This window comes from Thunnus maccoyii, chromosome 2, assembly GCF_910596095.1.
Source record: "Thunnus maccoyii chromosome 2, fThuMac1.1, whole genome shotgun sequence".
Taxonomy (NCBI): domain Eukaryota; kingdom Metazoa; phylum Chordata; class Actinopteri; order Scombriformes; family Scombridae; genus Thunnus; species Thunnus maccoyii.
In genome coordinates this window covers 430,696-450,498 of record NC_056534.1, presented here as the reverse complement: position 1 = coordinate 450,498, position 19,803 = coordinate 430,696, and the positions used below count along the sequence as shown (strand labels likewise).

Below are 19,803 nucleotides of genomic sequence, written 5' to 3'. Positions count from 1 at the left end.
GCAGAACAGCTACTAAATGGACCTCATATCGCCAACTGTTGTTTCTAAGGTTCAGAATAAAGAGAGATCTCAATATTTATTTATCAGTTTTCATAGTTTACTCATTAATTCACTGATTTTTGCGTGTGAAACTGTCTTTCATGATGTGATTTATTTTTACTTCTCTGCATTCTGAAGAAAATGATTTTCTGTTCATAGGATTCAGTTTTCTGATTCTTTTAGTTTCCCTGTAACATCAGATACTGAAAACTCCACACACATCCATAGAGATAAAAAGTCCTTTATCATTCTGATAAAGTCTGATGTGTTGGATTTTATAATATCATTTATACAAAGAATATAAATAGAATATAAATAAAACATAAATAGAATATAAATAAACATAATGGAATATAAATGTATGACACCGCCGCAGGTGACAGGTGTAGCTGCAGTACCGCCGCGTGCCGCCGGGGGCAGCAGACGTCACTCTGCCACCACGCGCTGTCTCCATGAAGGACGCACTCCCACTCAGGAGCCCCGCCCATGTACGTCAGCACCTGCGCACGCGCAGCCGCTGCACAGTCTACGGTAACGCACACCGGAGTCACAACAACCGACAGCCGCTCACTGTGACCGGCCGTTAGCTCGGTGACTGTCCGCCTGTCTGGAGGCCGGGGCCGGGGCGACTGTCAGAGAGAGTCCGGAGAGCAGAGCCGGAGGAGGGGACAGTAAAGGGAAGCTACCGGAGCCGGCCCGCCGGAGAGTCGCTGTGTTCGGGTAGAATGTTATCAGCGGAGCGGAGCGGAGAGCACCGAGCTGCCCGCTGATTCACACCCACAACCCCGGGAACACTCCCGGTGTGTCCGCTCATAGAGACCCGCTGCTAACCGCTAACATTAGCCAGCGGGCTACATGCTAATAGGCTAACCGTGTCCAGGTGCTGTCGGTATGGAACGGTTAACGGTAACCGTGCTCTTATCCCGGTAAACAGAAACACACCCAACAGTTAGCTGCTAGCCGCGGAGCTAACGGGCAGCTGGGTAACATCTGGCCGCAGATAGCTCTCCGTGTAGCGGCCGAGGATGGTCGCAGTGACGGCAGCTGTTCTGGAGGAACGGCCTGTCCCCGCTGGATGTGCTGAGGCTCCTCGCTTCTCCCGCCCCGCCGGGCCCGGACAACCGCGCACAGCGTTCATGTAAACCGGTGAACTGTGCGTGTCGGTCCCGCAGCAGCAGCCATGCAGGCGGCCCAGCTGCAGTACGACTTCTTCAACGAGGAGAACGCACCGAAATGGAGAGGCCTGCTTGTTCCTTCACTGGAGAAGGTACAGACACACCTGTCTGTCTGTTCTACCTGTCTGTTCCACCTGTCTGTTCTACCGGTATATCTGTCTGTCTGTCATCACACCTCAGAACATCAGACTCTAGAACATCAGACTCTAGAACATTAGACTCTAGAACATTAGACTCTAGAACATTAGACTCTAGAACATCAGACTCTAGAACATCAGACTCTAGAACTTCACACTTAAGAACCTCAGACTTTAGAAAATCAGACTCTAGAACATTAGACTCTAGAATATTAGACTCTAGAACATCACACTCTAGAACGTCAGACTTCAGAACGTCAGACTTTAGAACATCAGACTGCAGAACATCAGACTGCAGAACATCACACTGCAGAACATCACACTCTAGAACATCAGACTCTAGAACTTCACACTTCAGATCGTCAGACTTAAGAACCTCAGACTTTAGAACCTCAGATTTTATAACGTCAGACTTTAGAACATCAGACTTAAGAACCTCAGACTTCAGACCATCAGACTTTAGAACGTCAGACTTTGGAACGTCAGACTTCAGAACGTCAGACTTTAGAACGTCAGACTTTAGAACCTCAGACTTTGGAACATCAGACTTTGGAACATCAGACTTCAGAACCTCAGACTTAAGAACCTCAGACTTAAGAACCTCAGACTTTAGAACCTCAGACTTCAGAACATCAGACTTTAGAACGTCAGACTTTGGAACGTCAGACTTTAGAACGTCAGACTTCAGAACGTCAGACTTTAGAACCTCAGACTTTAGAACCTCAGACTTTGGAACATCAGACTTCGGAACATCAGACTTTGGAACATCAGACTTTGGAACATCAGACTTCAGAACCTCAGACTTAAGAACCTCAGACTTAAGAACCTCAGACTTAAGAACCTCAGACTTTAGAACCTCAGACTTTATAACGTCAGACTTTATAACGTCAGACTTCGGAACATCAGACTTCGGAACATCAGACTTTAGAACCTCAGACTTTGGAACATCAGACTTTAGAACCTCAGACTTTAGAACCTCAGACTTCAGAACCTCAGACTTAAGAACGTCAGACTTTAGAACCTCAGACTTTAGAACATCACACTCTAGAACATCAGACTCTAGAACTTCACACTTCAGATCGTCAGACTTAAGAACCTCAGACTTTAGAACCTCAGATTTTATAACGTCAGACTTTAGAACATCAGACTTAAGAACCTCAGACTTCAGAACATCAGACTTTAGAACGTCAGACTTTGGAACGTCAGACTTTAGAACGTCAGACTTCAGAACGTCAGACTTTAGAACCTCAGACTTTAGAACCTCAGACTTTGGAACATCAGACTTCAGAACCTCAGACTTAAGAACCTCAGACTTTAGAACCTCAGACTTTATAACGTCAGACTTTATAACGTCAGACTTCGGAACATCAGACTTCGGAACATCAGACTTTAGAACCTCAGACTTTGGAACATCAGACTTTAGAACCTCAGACTTTAGAACCTCAGACTTCAGAACCTCAGACTTAAGAACGTCAGACTTTAGAACCTCAGACTTTATAACGTCAGACTTCGGAACATCAGACTTTAGAACCTCAGACTTTAGAACATCAGACTTCAGAACCTCAGACTTAAGAACCTCACACTTCAGAACGTCAGACTTTATAACGTCAGACTTTGGAACGTCAGACTTTAGAACTTCAGAACCTCAGACTTAAGAACCTCAGACTTTATAACGTCAGACTTTGGAACATCAGACTTTAGAACCTCAGACTTTAGAACCTCAGACTTTATAACGTCAGACTTCGGAACATCAGACTTCAGAACCTCAGACTTAAGAACCTCACACTTCAGAACGTCAGACTTTATAACGTCAGACTTTGGAACATCAGACTTTAGAACTTCAGAACCTCAGACTTCAGAACCTCAGACTTTAGAACCTCAGACTTTAGAACCTCAGACTTTGGAACATCAGACTTTAGAACATCAGACTTTAGAACATCAGACTTAAGAACCTCAGACTTTAGAACCTCAGACTTCAGAACGTCAGACTCTAGAACCTGTTTCGCAGCAGATATTGATCGATAAACAGATATTTAACTGGTTTAACTGGACGTTCACCATCAGAACTGTGGAGAAGCGACTGTGCAACTTCAGCTGGTTGAAGTCAGTTTGTTTTTGGTCAAACAGACACCTGCAGGTTAATGTGTTCAAACACAACTCACCTGCATACAGGTCACACACACACACACACACACACACACACACACACACACACACACACACACACACACAGACAGACAGACAGACAGGTGTGTGTGTGACACATATGGACAGGTGTGTGTGTGTTGTCGTAAACAGCAGATGAACCTGAATCTTTGTGTGTTTTTGTTTCGTTTTTATTTTTTCTAGATTTTCTTTCTCACTGAAACGTTATTACAGTTTTTCTTCATACAGCTCACCTGTTATTACCTGTATACCAACTATTATACATAAAATACTAAATATTATACATAAAATACCAACTATTATACATAAAATACCAACTATTATACATAAAATACTAAATATTATACATAAAATACCAACTATTATACATAAAATACCAACTATTATACAGAAAATACTAAATATTATACAGAAAATACCAAATATTATACATAAAATACCAACTATTATACATAAAATACTAAATATTATACATAAAATACCAACTATTATACATAAAATACCAACTATTATACAGAAAATACTAAATATTATACATAAAATACCAACTATTATACATAAAATACTAAATATTATACATAAAATACCAACTATTATACATAAAATACTAAATATTATACATAAAATACCAACTATTATACATAAAATACCAACTATTATACAGAAAATACTAAATATTATACAGAAAATACCAAATATTATACAGAAAATATAAAATATTATACAGAAAATATAAAATATTATACAGAAAATACCAACTATTATACATAAAATACCAACTATTATACATAAAATACTAAATATTATACAGAAAATACCAAATATTATACAGAAAATATAAAATATTATACATAAAATACCAACTATTATACAGAAAATACCAACTATTATACAGAAAATACAAAATATTATACAGAAAATACAAAATACAGAAAATACAAAATATTATACAGAAAATACAAAATATTATACAGAAAATACAACATATTATACAGAAAATACAAAATATTATACAGAAAATACAAAATATTATACAGAAAATACAACATATTATACAGAAAATACAAAATATTATACAGAAAATACAAAATATTATACAGAAAATACAACATATTATACAGAAAATACAAAATATTATACAGAAAATACAACATATTATACAGAAAATACAACATATTATACAGAAAATACAAAATATTATACAGAAAATACAAAATATTATACAGAAAATATAACATATACAGAAAATACAAAATATTATACAGAAAATACAAAATACAGAAAATACAAAATATTACACAGAAAATACAAAATATTATACAGAAAATATAACATATACAGAAAATACAAAATATTATACAGAAAATACAAAATACAGAAAATACAAAATATTATACAGAAAATACAAAATATTATACAGAAAATACAAAATACAGAAAATACAACATATTATACAGAAAATACAAAATACAGAAAATACAACATATTATACAGAAAATACAAAATACAGAAAATACAACATATTATACAGAAAATACAACATATTATACAGAAAATACAAAATACAGAAAATACAACATATTATACAGAAAATACAAAATACAGAAAATACAACATATTATACAGAAAATACAACATATTATACAGAAAATACTAAATATTATACAGAAAATACAAAATACAGAAAATACAAAATACAGAAAATACAAAATATTATACAGAAAATACAAAATACAGAAAATACAAAATATTATACAGAAAATACAACATATTATACAGAAAATACAAAATATTATACAGAAAATATAAAATATTATACAGAAAATACAACATATTATACAGAAAATACCAAATATTATACAGAAAATACCAAATATTATACAGAAAATACAACATATTATACAGAAAATACAACATATTATACAGAAAATGCAAAATACAGAAAATGCAAAATACAGAAAATGCAAAATATTATAAAGAAAATAGAAAATATTATACAGAAAATACAAAATATTATACAGAAAATACAAAATATTATACAGAAAATACAAAATATTATACAGAAAATATAAAATATTATATATAATATTTAGTATATATTAGCCTATACAGAGAAATAGAAAGTATGAGAGGAAAGATGTGGGTTCTGTTGTGGTGAAACATGTCTGTAACGATCAGTCGATTAGTTTCCAACTGTTTTGATAATTGATGAGTCGTTTTGATTGATTTTTATTGTCTGGGTTTTTTAGTCTCTCTGACAGTAAACTGAAGATCTTTGTAGACATTTGAAGATGTCATCGTTGGGAAACACTGATCCACATTTGATGACATTTTATGGACCAAACGACTGATCAATTAATTGAGAAAATAATCACATATTAATCAATAATGAAAATAATAGTTAGTAGCAGCGCTGGTGAGTTGTATAATGAAGGAAAAAGTGAATTAAAATAAAGTAGATGATGAAGATGTATGACAGTGATAAACATGCAGCTCAGTGCAGAATGACTGATGATCAATAACCTGATCACAGTAGAATCATGATCAATAACCTGATCACAGTAGAATCATGATCAATAACCTGATCACAGTAGAATCATGATCAATAACCTGATCACAGCATTTCATTTCATAAAGTATCAGTGAACAGCGACGGCTGTAACGCCTGCAGGCGTCCAGCTGGGGGCAGCAGAGAGGAGGCTGCAGGACCAGCAGGACCAGGAAGTACTGGCAGGGACAGAGCAGTGCATGCTGGGAATGTTTCTGCAGTCAGACGGTCGACCTTTAACAGTAAACAGCTACAGGAGCTGACAAGGTCCAAAAATCAATGTTTATAATAATATTATAATAATCTGTTTACACAGAACTGATGATCAATAACTAATATATCAAACATCATTAATCAAGTTACTTTAATTATTGATTAATTGTGAATATTTCAGGTTGTTGTTTTGTTTATAATCAATGAGAAATATCTGGTCTGATCAGAAGTTTGTCAGAATGAATAAATAGTTCAAGACATAGATGATTGATTATTGATTATCCCAGTTGAGTTTGATCCAATCAGAAACATTCAGATGAACTAAATAAATGATGAAAGGAGCCTCAGTGCTCACATGTGAAGTCTTCATTTTGGCTGTTTGTTAAACGTAGCCAGTATGAGATTCCAGTGTGAACTGGTCCCAGTAGGTGGAGGTGACCCGCATGCACAGCAGAACAATAACAAAGACGTCACACAGAAGCGCTGAGGTCGCTGTTTACAGTGTCATGAATGAGTGGATGTGCAGGAGAAGCAGAGACGTCATGACGACGAGTGTGGAGGGTTAATGACGGAGCAGTTAAAGGACCTGAGAGTTCCTCCAACAGCAGCAGGAAGAACTCCAGCAGAACCGACTCTAGGTGGCGCTGTCTGCCTCCACTCAGAGAGAAAGAAGGAGACACACACAGAGAAGCATAATAACAATAATAATAGAAATATGACTCATAATAATAATAATAATAATAATAGCAGCAGTGATGACAGCAGCTGAAGGTTTCCTTCTGGGGAAGAAGCCGAGTTAGTAACGAGCATGAATACATGAATGTGTAAAACTCAAGACTCTCATCAGAGACATTCCTTCGTTCTCTGTTAAACAGCAGTAATATGAGAACTGCTGGTCCACCTTAAAGGTCAGTCCACCTTAAGTGAGCCAGGTCAGGTTAGGCTAACGCGCTAACTTCAGGGCTAACCCCCTTCAATAGGTACACTGCAGCCTGTACTGAACATTCACTGTGTGTGTGTGTGTGTGTGTGTGTGTGTGTGTGTGTGTGTGTGTGTGTGTGTGTTTGTGTGTTTGTGTGTGTGTGTGTGTGTGCGTGCGTGCGTGCGTGCGTGCGTGCATGTGCGTGTGCAGGTACTGAATCAGGTGCATCCTAACCTGGTGTCCCAGCAGGAGGCGCTGCAGTACATCGAAGAGCTGATCCTGCTCCTGCTCAGCATGCTGTGTCAGGCTCAGCCACGCAGCGTGCAGGATGTGGAGGTAACACACACACACACACACACACACACGCATACACACACGCACACACACACATACACACACGCATACACACACACATACACACACGCATACACAGACATAGAGACACCCGTTGAAACCTGGTTCTGTGTGGAATGTTTTGAAGCTGCTCTGCCTCGGCACCTGAGATAAACGTCTCTGCAGTCAGCGTGTGATCTGGAGGTTCTAGCGTGTGATCTGGAGGTTCTAGCGTGTGATCTGAAGGTTCTAGCGTGTGATCTGAAGGTTCTAGCGTGTGATCTGAAGGTTCTAGCGTGTGATCTGGACGTTCTAGCGTGTGATCTGGACGTTCTAGCGTGTGATCTGGAGGCTCTAGCATGTGATCTGGAGGTTCTAGCGTGTGATCTGAAGGTTCTAGCGTGTGATCTGGAGGTTCTAGCGTGTGATCTGGAGGTTCTAGCGTGTGATCTGGAGGTTCTAGCGTGTGATCTGGAGGTTCTAGCGTGTGATCTGGAGGTTCTAGCGTGTGATCTGAAGGTTCTAGCGTGTGATCTGGAGGTTCTAGCGTGTGATCTGGAGGTTCTAGCGTGTGATCTGGAGGTTCTAGCGTGTGATCTGGACGTTCTAGCGTGTGATCTGAAGGTTCTAGCGTGTGATCTGAAGGTTCTAGCGTGTGATCTGAAGGTTCTAGCGTGTGATCTGGACGTTCTAGCGTGTGATCTGGACGTTCTAGCGTGTGATCTGGAGGTTCTAGCGTGTGATCTGGAGGTTCTAGCATGTGATCTGGAGGCTCTAGCATGTGATCTGGAGGTTCTAGCGTGTGATCTGGAGGTTCTAGCGTGTGATCTGGACGTTCTAGCGTGTGATCTGGAGGTTCTAGCGTGTGATCTGGAGGTTCTAGCGTGCAGCAGCCTCCCTGTAAAGCCCCGGCACTCGCCTCTTGCTGCTCATCTCCTTCTTTCTACTCAGCCGCCACTTTGTTCAGTATCCGCTGTTGCAGAAGTAAACTATTTTGTCGTGTCTGCTAGCAAGACTTGCTTTTCCTGCGCCTCACCTCTGCTGCCAGCAGTCCTGCGTCCTTCGGTCCCGTGCCGCCGGTCTGAGCGTGAGCTGCATTTCACCCAGTCTATTTGCTCGTTCCACACCAGCCTGGTGCCAGTGTCTGGAGTCTTTGAAGAGGATAAGAGGATGGTGACCCCACGGCCTCCCCAGCTGCCGGCCTGCCCAGGATTTCACCACGGGCCTCTTTGCTAAGCCGTGTGGGAGGTCTTGCCTTGCTGTCATCGTAGCACCCATCCTCACCTCTGCGCAGTGTCAGTGGTTCTCCCCGCTGAACGCTAATCCTCCAGCAGTGGCTTATGGCCATGTTCCACCATCGAGGGCTGGTAGTGGAACAAGGGGGGCCCCCCAGTCAGGGTCTGTCTCCTCCCCTCCACCTCCAGGCCAAGGTGGGCTGTTGAGCTGCTAACTCCCATTAGCACTGGTAGCTCTGTTACCACTGTTGGTGCTGCTAGCGTTGCTGCATTGACCACCAACCAGCGACTCTTGTCTCATTGGCTGGCGGTGCGCTGGCGATGCTCAATGCGTGTGGGCTGAGTTAGATGCAAGCTAGTGTCTGCCAGGTTGGCCCGGACACTTGAGTGTCTGCTTGTAACACTGGAGATGTGTACTGGGGAAATGTTATCCTGACTGGTCTCGCAGCCCCAAAGAAGGATGGCGACCGAAACACCACAACAGCAGGTTTGTGAGTTATGAGGCGGATTGCATCACTCCTGCTGGGGAGGAGACGCCGCTCCATCAGGCCTGTCTCAGTGGACCACATGTGTCTGGCAGCCGCCTGCTGGGAGTACATCTCATACCTCACAGCCTTCGCTTCAGGTTTGAACCAATAGCGAAGCCTGTTAGACATAGAAGTAGTTACCTGCATGTAACTCCAAGATAATTAAAGGAGGTTTTCTAGAGCGCTGCGTAGTAGCTGCGTCCCGATTGGGCGATGAGTGCGTAGTAGATTCTTCTCAGGTGCTGAGGCGAAGCTTCGTTAGAGGACTAAACACGTACTCATCCAGGTAACTTCTACTGGGGTTATTTTTAAGGTCGGTACTTCAACAAAACAGGGTGAAGTTTTACTCGACTTAAAGATGACTGCACGTTACTGAAAGTGCAAGAAAATCTCCAAGTTAAAAGCCAGTAAGACACAAACTATTAGAAAAGTGATCATCTGCTGGTACGATTGAACTAAAACACGACACAAGCTGAGAAGCTGTCTGCATGCAGCTGATCAGCTTAATGAACCAATGACGTTCCTCCGTCTACCTGCCGTACCTGTCCTGTGTCAGTAATAGTTTCTACTGCAGCAACTAAACTGTGTCAGTGATACTATTGTTGGACGTTTACATATTTCAAAATAAAAGACCAAAATATTATTTTCTGCCTTTCTTTTTTTTTCTGCTGTGCTGAGAACGTAACTTAGTGACATCATCCCAGAGCCCACATGATGATCTCACACTGACTTCACTGATTCACTATCTGATCACCTTTTACAGTCACTAAATAACAACAACAACAGAGATGAGTCAGAGTTCTCCTGAGATGAAAAGCAGCAGACATACAGACAGCTCCCAGGTTGGATCAGTCCTGGGGGGTCAAACATCTACACTGTGATGACATCACTGTCAGACTGGAGTGTGATTGGTGGTTCTGATCTGTCTTTGCTTCTTGTTTGCAGCTGATGGAGGCTGCAGTGAGATACGAGGTGCTCTCTGGTAAAATACCACAGCTGCTGGTATTTTACCTCACTGACCCCCCCCCCCTTCCTTTGACCTCTGACCTCTGACCCCTCACTGCTCCTCAGTTCAGCTCAGCCGTGTGTGCCGTCTTCCTGTTTGGTGATGTGTGCAGTCAGTTGATCACACTGAAACACCTGCAGCGATCAGCCAATCAGAGCCCAGAGCCATGATTCATGCTGTCAACAAACATCTGTCAGATCCAGCTGTGTTTCTGTCACTGTGCAGAAATGATCAGTACTTGAGTAAATGTACTTTTTAGTTTTCACCACAGACATGTAGTAGTTGTGTTTAAACTACTCTCTGGAGTCCACCTGGACCACGTGTTTCACGCTCAGTAGATTGATCGTAGCATAGTGGCTGCACGTTCACAACACATCGTAGGTATGCAGATGTCACACTGACCCGGGTGGACTCCTGCGTACTCGCAGACGTGGGAAGTAAAACAGCAGGTAGACAGACAGTTGTCCTCTTCAGTCATTAAACTATAAAACTGATCACAGTCTGATGGTGTCATCACCTCAACATGAACATGTTCATCAGTTTCTGTTGTCAGACAACTGAATGAGTTTCATTAATACTACCTGTTCACCAGCAGCCGGTCTGCAGGTGACAGATCCCATCAGAGTGATCAGTATTGAGTCGATCCCTCCAGGATTTCACCAGTCTGTTCTGATTATTGAGGCCACAAATGTTTGATTTTCAGCAGCTTTTCTCAAAAATTGTGATCCAGTTTGTGATGTTTTATGTCTCTTTTTGTGGTAAAATTGCAATCAAAGTAAAATAATGTGATTTATTCAAACTGCTGCCAGTGAAGAGTCGTATGTAACGACTTCCTGCAGATCACACAAACAACTAGATTTCAGCTGAACATGAGAACCATCAGGACTCAACGTTCTATAAAACTGTACTTGAGTTCCATTTATAACCTTTATTAAATAAACTTTCAACTCAACATCAGCAGCAAATAAAATCATCAATAATGTTATTAAAATAAATAATTTGATGTTTATGTTTGAGGCAGATTATGTCTCCTGACTCACTGAATCAAACCTCATCTGGGAACATTTGGGAACATTTGGGAACATTTGGGAATAGTTTTGCTCGTCTATGGCATCATGTTTGTTGGCAGGTGAGATTTGTCGTCAGTTACCACCAAACCAAACGCCACGATTGGTCCAAACCGCAAGCAGCTGCTGGTTTGGACGTTTATGCAGAAAAGTTGCTGTAATTTAGTGAAACTGCAGCTCTCTGAATTTGTGTTAATATTGCAACCACAAACTGGTAATTACCTGGAGGTAGCGTACAGAGCAGCTTCTCATCAGATCAGCTGATTAAGCTTCATGCTGTGAGTCACCTGATGACAAAGTCAAACTGGTTTGTCGTCAGTTTGTGTGTCTGAACTCGACCAAAGATCCTCTGTGAGGGAAGACGCTCCACTCTGTAACACCGCTGTGTTTCTGTAGTTCCAACAGAGTGAGACGTCTCCTCAGAGCGTCAGTAGGAACCAAACAGATCCTTTTCCTGAGAGGAGACGGTTCAGTACCACTCAGTCCAAACCATCCAATCAGAGCAGAGCACAGGTGTGTCCTGCAGTGTGATCAACAACACCTGGTTTCTGTTTGAGTCCAGAGTCCAGATGTTTACAACAGATTAGTCAAGAAGTTTAGACCAGATCAGTCCAGATGTGTAGACCAGATCAGTCCAGATGTGTAGACCAGATCAGTCCAGATGTGTAGACCAGATCAGTCCAGATGTGTAGTCCAGATTCCAGATGTTGACCCCTCCTCCTGTGTCTCAGGAGCGTGTGCAGAAGAGTTTTCCTCACCCGATCGATAAGTGGGCGATTGCTGATGCTCAGGCGGCCATCGAAAAGAGGAAGAGGAGGAACCCGCTGGCTCTGCCTGTTGACAAGATCCACCCACTGCTGAAGGTGTGACATCATCATCATTATCATCATCATCGTCTTCATCATCCACTCCCTCTGACTGTCTCCCATGATGCCTTGTGTTGCAGGAGGTGCTGGGCTATAAGATCGACCACCAGGTGTCGGTGTACATGGTGGCCGTGTTGGAGTACATCTCCGCTGACATCCTGAAGCTTGCTGGAAACTACGTCAGGAACATCCGACACTATGAGATCTCCCAGCAGGACATCACTGTGGCCATGTGTGCAGACAAGGTACGCACCTAAACACACCTGAGACACACCTGAGACACTCTAATACACACCTGAACACACCTGAGACACACCTGAGACACACCTGAGACACACCTGAGACACTCTAATACACACCTGAACACACCTGAGACACACCTGAGACACACCTGAGACACACCTGAGACACACCTGAGACACACCTGAGACACTCTAATAAACACCTGAACACACCTGAGACACACCTGAGACACACCTGAGACACACCTGAACACACCTGGACACACCTGAGACACACCTGAGACACACCTGAGACACTCTAATAAACACCTGAGACACACCTGAGACACACCTGAGACACACCTGAGACACACCTGAGACACACCTGAGACACTCTAATAAACACCTGAGACACACCTGAGACACACCTGAGACACACCTGAGACACTCTAATACACACCTGAACACACCTGAGACACTCTAATACACACCTGAGACACACCTGAGACACACCTGAACACACCTGAACACACCTGAGACACACCTGAACACACCTGAACACACCTGAGACACACCTGAGACACACCTGAGACACTCTAATACACACCTGAGACACACCTGAACACACCTGACATACACATGCAGACACAGCTGTTTGAGGAAGGGGGGTCATCACAGGTCAGCATGGCAAAAAAAATGTCTCACTTGTCTGTGTCTCACCTGCATTCACCTGCTCTCACTCGTATTCACCTGCTCTCACCCGTATTCACCTGCACTCACCTGCTCTCACCTGCATTCACCTGTATTAACCTGCTCTCACCCGTATTCACCTGCACTCACCTGCACTGAGACACACCTGTTTGAGGAAGGTCATCACAGGTCAGACCAGCAAAAACAGTCTCACTTGTCTGTCTGTATGTCACCTGTCTGTGTGTCCAGGTGTTGATGGACATGTTCCATCAGGACGAGGAGGATATCAGCGGCTTCCCTCTTATGGATGAGGAGCCCTCAGCCAATGAGGAGCAGAATTACTATGAGCTGGTGAGGAGCTTCATGTCTGATGGTCGACAGTACCTGAGACAGCTCAACCTGCTCATCAAGGTGTTCAGAGAGCCCTTCAACTCCAGCCCCATGCTCTTCTCTCAACACGTATGTATGACTGCTCTCACCTGCTCTCACCTGCTCTCACCTGAAACCTACCTACTCTCACCTGTACTCACCTGAAACCTACCTACTCTCACCTGAAACTCACCTGCTCTCACCTGTACTCACCTGTACTCACCTGTACTCACCTGTACTCACCTGTACTCACCTACTCTCACCTGAAACTCACCTGCTCTCACCTGTACTCACCTGTACTCACCTGTACTCACCTACTCTCACCTGTACTCACCTACTCTCACCTGTACTCACCTACTCTCACCTGTACTCACCTGCTCTCTCAGACTTAATGACTTGATAATCACCCGATCAGACTTATTGATTACCTGTGGTGTCTCAGGACGTGGACAGTATCTTCAGTCGGATCGTTGATATCCACGAGGTGACGGTGAAGCTGCTCGGTCTGATCGAGGACACGGTGGAGATGACAGATGAAGGCAGTCCTCACCCTCTGGTGGGCAGCTGCTTCGAGGACCTAGCTGAGGTCTGTCTGTGTGATTGATTGATTTGATCGATTGACTGATTGATTGATTAGCTGTGGTTCTATCTGATGTGTGATGTGATTGGCAGGAGTTGGCCTTTGATCCGTATGAGACATACACTCAGGACATCCTGCGCTCTGGTTTCCATGAACACTTCCTGAGTCAAGTGTCCAAGCCAGGAGCCGCCTTCCACCTCCAGGTAAGCCCCGCCCACTGACCCCTTACATTACACTAACTGCTGAGAAACCAGGTGGAGACTTCCGATTGGTCAGGGAAGGAGGAGATCATCAAACGCTAGCATCTTGGAGCTCCATGTTTGATATGAATGTGTTCATTCAGGGGGGTTGGTGTTAGTGCCCCTACAGGCTGCTGACGTCACTACAGTCACAATATAAACAAACCACATCCTGATGATTGGTGTACAGCTTGTCCTGAGGGAGGCGCTAGAGGAAAGGGTCATTAAATACATGAAACAGCAGCTCAGTGTGATGATGTCGTCATCATAATCATCGTCATCATGCCGTCTCTGTTTACAGTCCATCTGTGAAGGCTTTAAAGAGGCCGTCCAGTACGTTCTGCCCAGACTGCTGCTCACTCCTGTTTACCACTGTCTGCACCTGTTCGAGATCCTCAAGGTAAGACTGCTCTACAACGCCTGCACAACACCTTAATAACACCTGCACAACACCTTAATAACACCTGCACAACACCTTAATAAAACCTGTACAACACCTTAATAACACCTGCACAACACCTTAATAACACCTGCACACCTTAATAACACCTGCACAACACCTTAATAACACCTGCACAACACCTTAATAAAACCTGCACAACACCTTAATAACACCTGCACAACACCTTAATAAAACCTGTACAACACCTTAATAACACCTGCACAACACCTTAATAACACCTGCACAACACCTTAATAACACCTGCACAACACCTTAATAACACCTGTACACCTTAATAACACCTGCACACCTTAATAAAACCTGTACAACACCTTAATAACACCTGCACAACACCTTAATAACACCTGCACACCTTAACAACACCTTAATAACACCTGCACAACACCTTAATAAAACCTGTACAACACCTTAATAACACCTGCACAACACCTTAATAAAACCTGCACAACACCTTAATAACACCTGTACACCTTAATAACACCTGTACACCTTAATAACACCTGCACACCTTAATAAAACCTGTACAACACCTTAATAACACCTGCACAACACCTTAATAACACCTGCACACCTTAACAACACCTTAATAACACCTGCACAACACCTTAATAACACCTGTACAACACCTTAATAACACCTGCACACCTTAATAACACCTGCACACCTTAATAACACCTGTACAACATCTTAATAACACCTGCACAACACCTTAATAACACCTGTACAACACCTTAATAACACCTGCACACCTTAATAACACCTGCACAACACCTTAATAACACCTGTACAACACCTTAATAACACCTGCACACCTTAATAACACCTGTACAACACCTTAATAACACCTGCACAACACCTTAATAACACCTGTACAACACCTTAATAACACCTGCACACCTTAATAACACCTGCACACCTTAATAACACCTGTACACCGCCTTAATAACACCTGTACAACACCTTAATAACACCTGTACAACACCTTAATAACGCCTGCACACCTTAATAACACCTGCACAACATCTGCACACCTTAATAACACCTGTACAACACCTTAATAACACCTGCACAACATCTGCACACCTTAATAACACCTGTACAACACCTTAATAACACCTGCACAACATCTGCACACCTTAATAACACCTGTACAACACCTTAATAACACCTGCACAACATCTGCACACCTTAACACCTGTACAACACCTGCACACCTTAATAACACCTGTACAACACCTTAATAACACCTGCACAACATCTGCACACCTTAACACCTGTACAACACCTGCACACCTTAATAACACCTGTACAACACCTTAATAACACCTGCACAACATCTGCACACCTTAATAACACCTGTACAACACCTGCACACCTTAATAACACCTGTACAACACCTTAATAACACCTGCACAACACCTGCACACCTTAATAACACCTGTACAACACCTTAATAACACCTGCACACCTTAATAACACCTGTAAAACACCTTAACACCTGCACAACACCTGAATAACGCCTGCACACCTTAATAACACCTGTACAACACCTTAACACCTGCACAACACCTTAATAACGCCTGCACACCTTAATAACACCTGTACAACATCTGCACACCTTAATAACACCTGTACACCTTAATAACACCTGCACACCTTAATAACACCTGTACAACATCTGCACACCTTAATAACACCTGTACAACACCTTAATAACACCTGCACACCTTAATAACACCTGTACAACACCTTAATAACACCTGCACAACATCTGCACACCTTAATAACACCTGTACACCTTAATAACACCTGTACAACACCTTAATAACACCTGTACAACATCTGCACACCTTAATAACACCTGTACACCTTAATAACACCTGTACAACACCTTAATAACACCTGCACAACATCTGCACACCTTAATAACACCTGTACACCTTAATAACACCTTAATAACACCTGTACAAGACCTTAATAACGCCTGCACAACACCTTAATAACGCCTGCACAAGACCTTAATAACACCTGCACACCTTAATAACACCTGCACAACACCTTAATAACACCTGTACAACATCTGCACACCTTAATAACACCTGTACAACACCTTAATAACACCTGTACAACACCTTAATAACACCTGCACAACACCTTAATAACGCCTGCACACCTTAATAACACCTGTACAACACCTTAATAACACCTGCACACCTTAATAACACCTGTACAACACCTTAATAACACCTGCACAACACCTTAATAACACCTGTACAACACCTTAATAACACCTGCACAACACCTTAATAACGCCTGCACACCTTAATAACACCTGTACAACACCTTAACACCTGTACAACACCTTAATAACACCTGCACACCTTAATAACACCTGTACAACACCTTAATAACGCCTGTACAACACCTTAATAACACCTGTACAACACCTTAATAACACCTGTACAACACCTTAATAACGCCTGCACACCTTAATAACACCTGCACACCGCCTTAATAACACCTGCACACCTTAATAACACCTGTACAACACCTTAATAACGCCTGCACACCTTAATAACACCTGCACAACACCTTAATAACACCTGCACAACATCTGCACACCTTAATAACACCTGTACAACACCTGCACACCTTAATAACACCTGCACAACATCTGCACACCTTAATAACACCTGTACAACACCTTAATAACACCTGCACAACATCTGCACACCTTAACACCTGTACAACACCTTAATAACACCTGTACAACATCTGCACACCTTAATAACACCTGTACAACACCTTAATAACACCTGTACAACACCTTAACACCTGCACAACACCTTAATAACGCCTGCACACCTTAATAACACCTGTACAACATCTGCACACCTTAATAACACCTGTACAACACCTTAATAACGCCTGCACACCTTAATAACACCTGCACAACACCTTAATAACACCTGCACACCTTAACAACACCTGCACAACACCTTAATAACACCTGTACAACATCTGCACACCTTAATAACACCTGTACAACATCTGCACACCTTAATAACACCTGTACAACATCTGCACACCTTAATAACACCTGTACAACACCTTAATAACACCTGCACAACACCTTAATAACACCTGTACAACACCTTAATAACACCTGCACAACACCTTAATAACGCCTGCACACCTTAATAACACCTGTACAACACCTTAACACCTGTACAACACCTTAATAACACCTGCACACCTTAATAACGCCTGTACAACACCTTAATAACGCCTGTACAACACCTTAATAACGCCTGTACAACACCTTAATAACGCCTGCACACCTTAATAACACCTGTACAACACCTTAATAACACCTGTACAACACCTTAATAACGCCTGCACACCTTAATAACACCTGCACACCGCCTTAATAACACCTGCACACCTTAATAACACCTGTACAACACCTTAATAACGCCTGCACACCTTAATAACACCTGCACAACACCTTAATAACACCTGCACAACATCTGCACACCTTAATAACACCTGTACAACACCTGCACACCTTAATAACACCTGCACAACATCTGCACACCTTAATAACACCTGTACAACACCTTAATAACACCTGCACAACATCTGCACACCTTAACACCTGTACAACACCTTAATAACACCTGTACAACATCTGCACACCTTAATAACACCTGTACAACACCTCAATAACACCTGTACAACACCTTAATAACACCTGTACAACACCTTAACACCTGCACAATACCTTAATAACGCCTGCACACCTTAATAACACCTGTACAACACCTTAACACCTGCACAACACCTTAATAACGCCTGCACACCTTAATAACACCTGTACAACACCTTAACACCTGCACAACACCTTAATAACGCCTGCACACCTTAATAACACCTGTACAACATCTGCACACCTTAATAACACCTGCACACCTTAATAACACCTGCACACCTTAATAACACCTGTACAACACCTTAACACCTGCACAATACCTTAATAACGCCTGCACACCTTAATAACACCTGTACAACACCTTAACACCTGCACAACACCTTAATAACGCCTGCACACCTTAATAACACCTGTACAACATCTGCACACCTTAATAACACCTGTACACCTTAATAACACCTGCACACCTTAATAACACCTGTACAACATCTGCACACCTTAATAACACCTGTACAACATCTGCACACCTTAATAACACCTGCACAACATCTTAACAACACCTGCACAACGCCTGTGCAGCAACGTATAACATGCACCGCACATTTCATACAGACGTCTCATTGGCTGAAGTTTGATCTGTGTCTCTTCAAAACAAAAACAACCAATCAGTGATCGAGATGTCCAGGTGTAGCCCTGCCCACCTGCAGATTTCCAGGCAGATGATTGGATGCAGCTGTCTCTCTCACATTGACAGACAGGTACAGAAGTCAGACCAGGACCCTGCAGCTGCAGGACTAGGACTTAAGCTGCTTTGTTGTTAAACCTCTGAAAGAGTCCAGTCATGTTCTGCAGATTATTCAGGGCTGAGGGGGGGCGGGGGATTTATCCTGATCCGGTTCTGATCCTGGACTCTGAAGAAACAGGACACAGGACCTCAGACCAAAATCTGTTCACCTGGTTATACCCAGGTCCTGGTTCTGGTCCTGCAGCCTACCTGGCCTGGTTCTGTATTTCTGACTCTTGGCAGCAAAAAGTCTCATTATTTTCCTTTTGTTTGAGCCAAAATAGACTTTTTGTTATTGTAGTTATGTAAATATGTAAATATGTAGATGTAATTTAATTTAGTTATATTGTTTGCAGACACTATATGGTTCAGATTATTTGAGTATCGTTTATTTTGTTACATTTTTAATGAATGAACAGTTGCAGTTTTTTCCCAGTTTTACTGCAAAAAAGTGCAAATAAAACATTGTAAAGTGTTTTACTGCAAAATATAATAATCACTAAAAAACAAA

The 19,803-nt window shown here is 42.3% G+C and overlaps 1 protein-coding gene across 1 annotated transcript in view; it reads left to right on the top strand.

Moving 5' to 3' along the window:
- Nucleotides 1-535: 535 nt before the first annotated feature.
- Nucleotides 536-19,803, top strand: part of LOC121909381 (son of sevenless homolog 1-like) — a 45,207-nt gene continuing 25,939 nt past the window's right edge. Inside the window, exons 1-8 of the mRNA XM_042429921.1 lie at nt 536-1,306; nt 7,411-7,536; nt 12,100-12,231; nt 12,315-12,479; nt 13,395-13,604; nt 13,957-14,100; nt 14,187-14,297; nt 14,635-14,733. Of these exons, the coding sequence (XP_042285855.1) occupies nt 1,220-1,306; nt 7,411-7,536; nt 12,100-12,231; nt 12,315-12,479; nt 13,395-13,604; nt 13,957-14,100; nt 14,187-14,297; nt 14,635-14,733 (1,074 nt within the window). The 5' untranslated portion in view covers nt 536-1,219. The remainder of the gene's footprint in view (nt 1,307-7,410; nt 7,537-12,099; nt 12,232-12,314; nt 12,480-13,394; nt 13,605-13,956; nt 14,101-14,186; nt 14,298-14,634; nt 14,734-19,803) is intronic.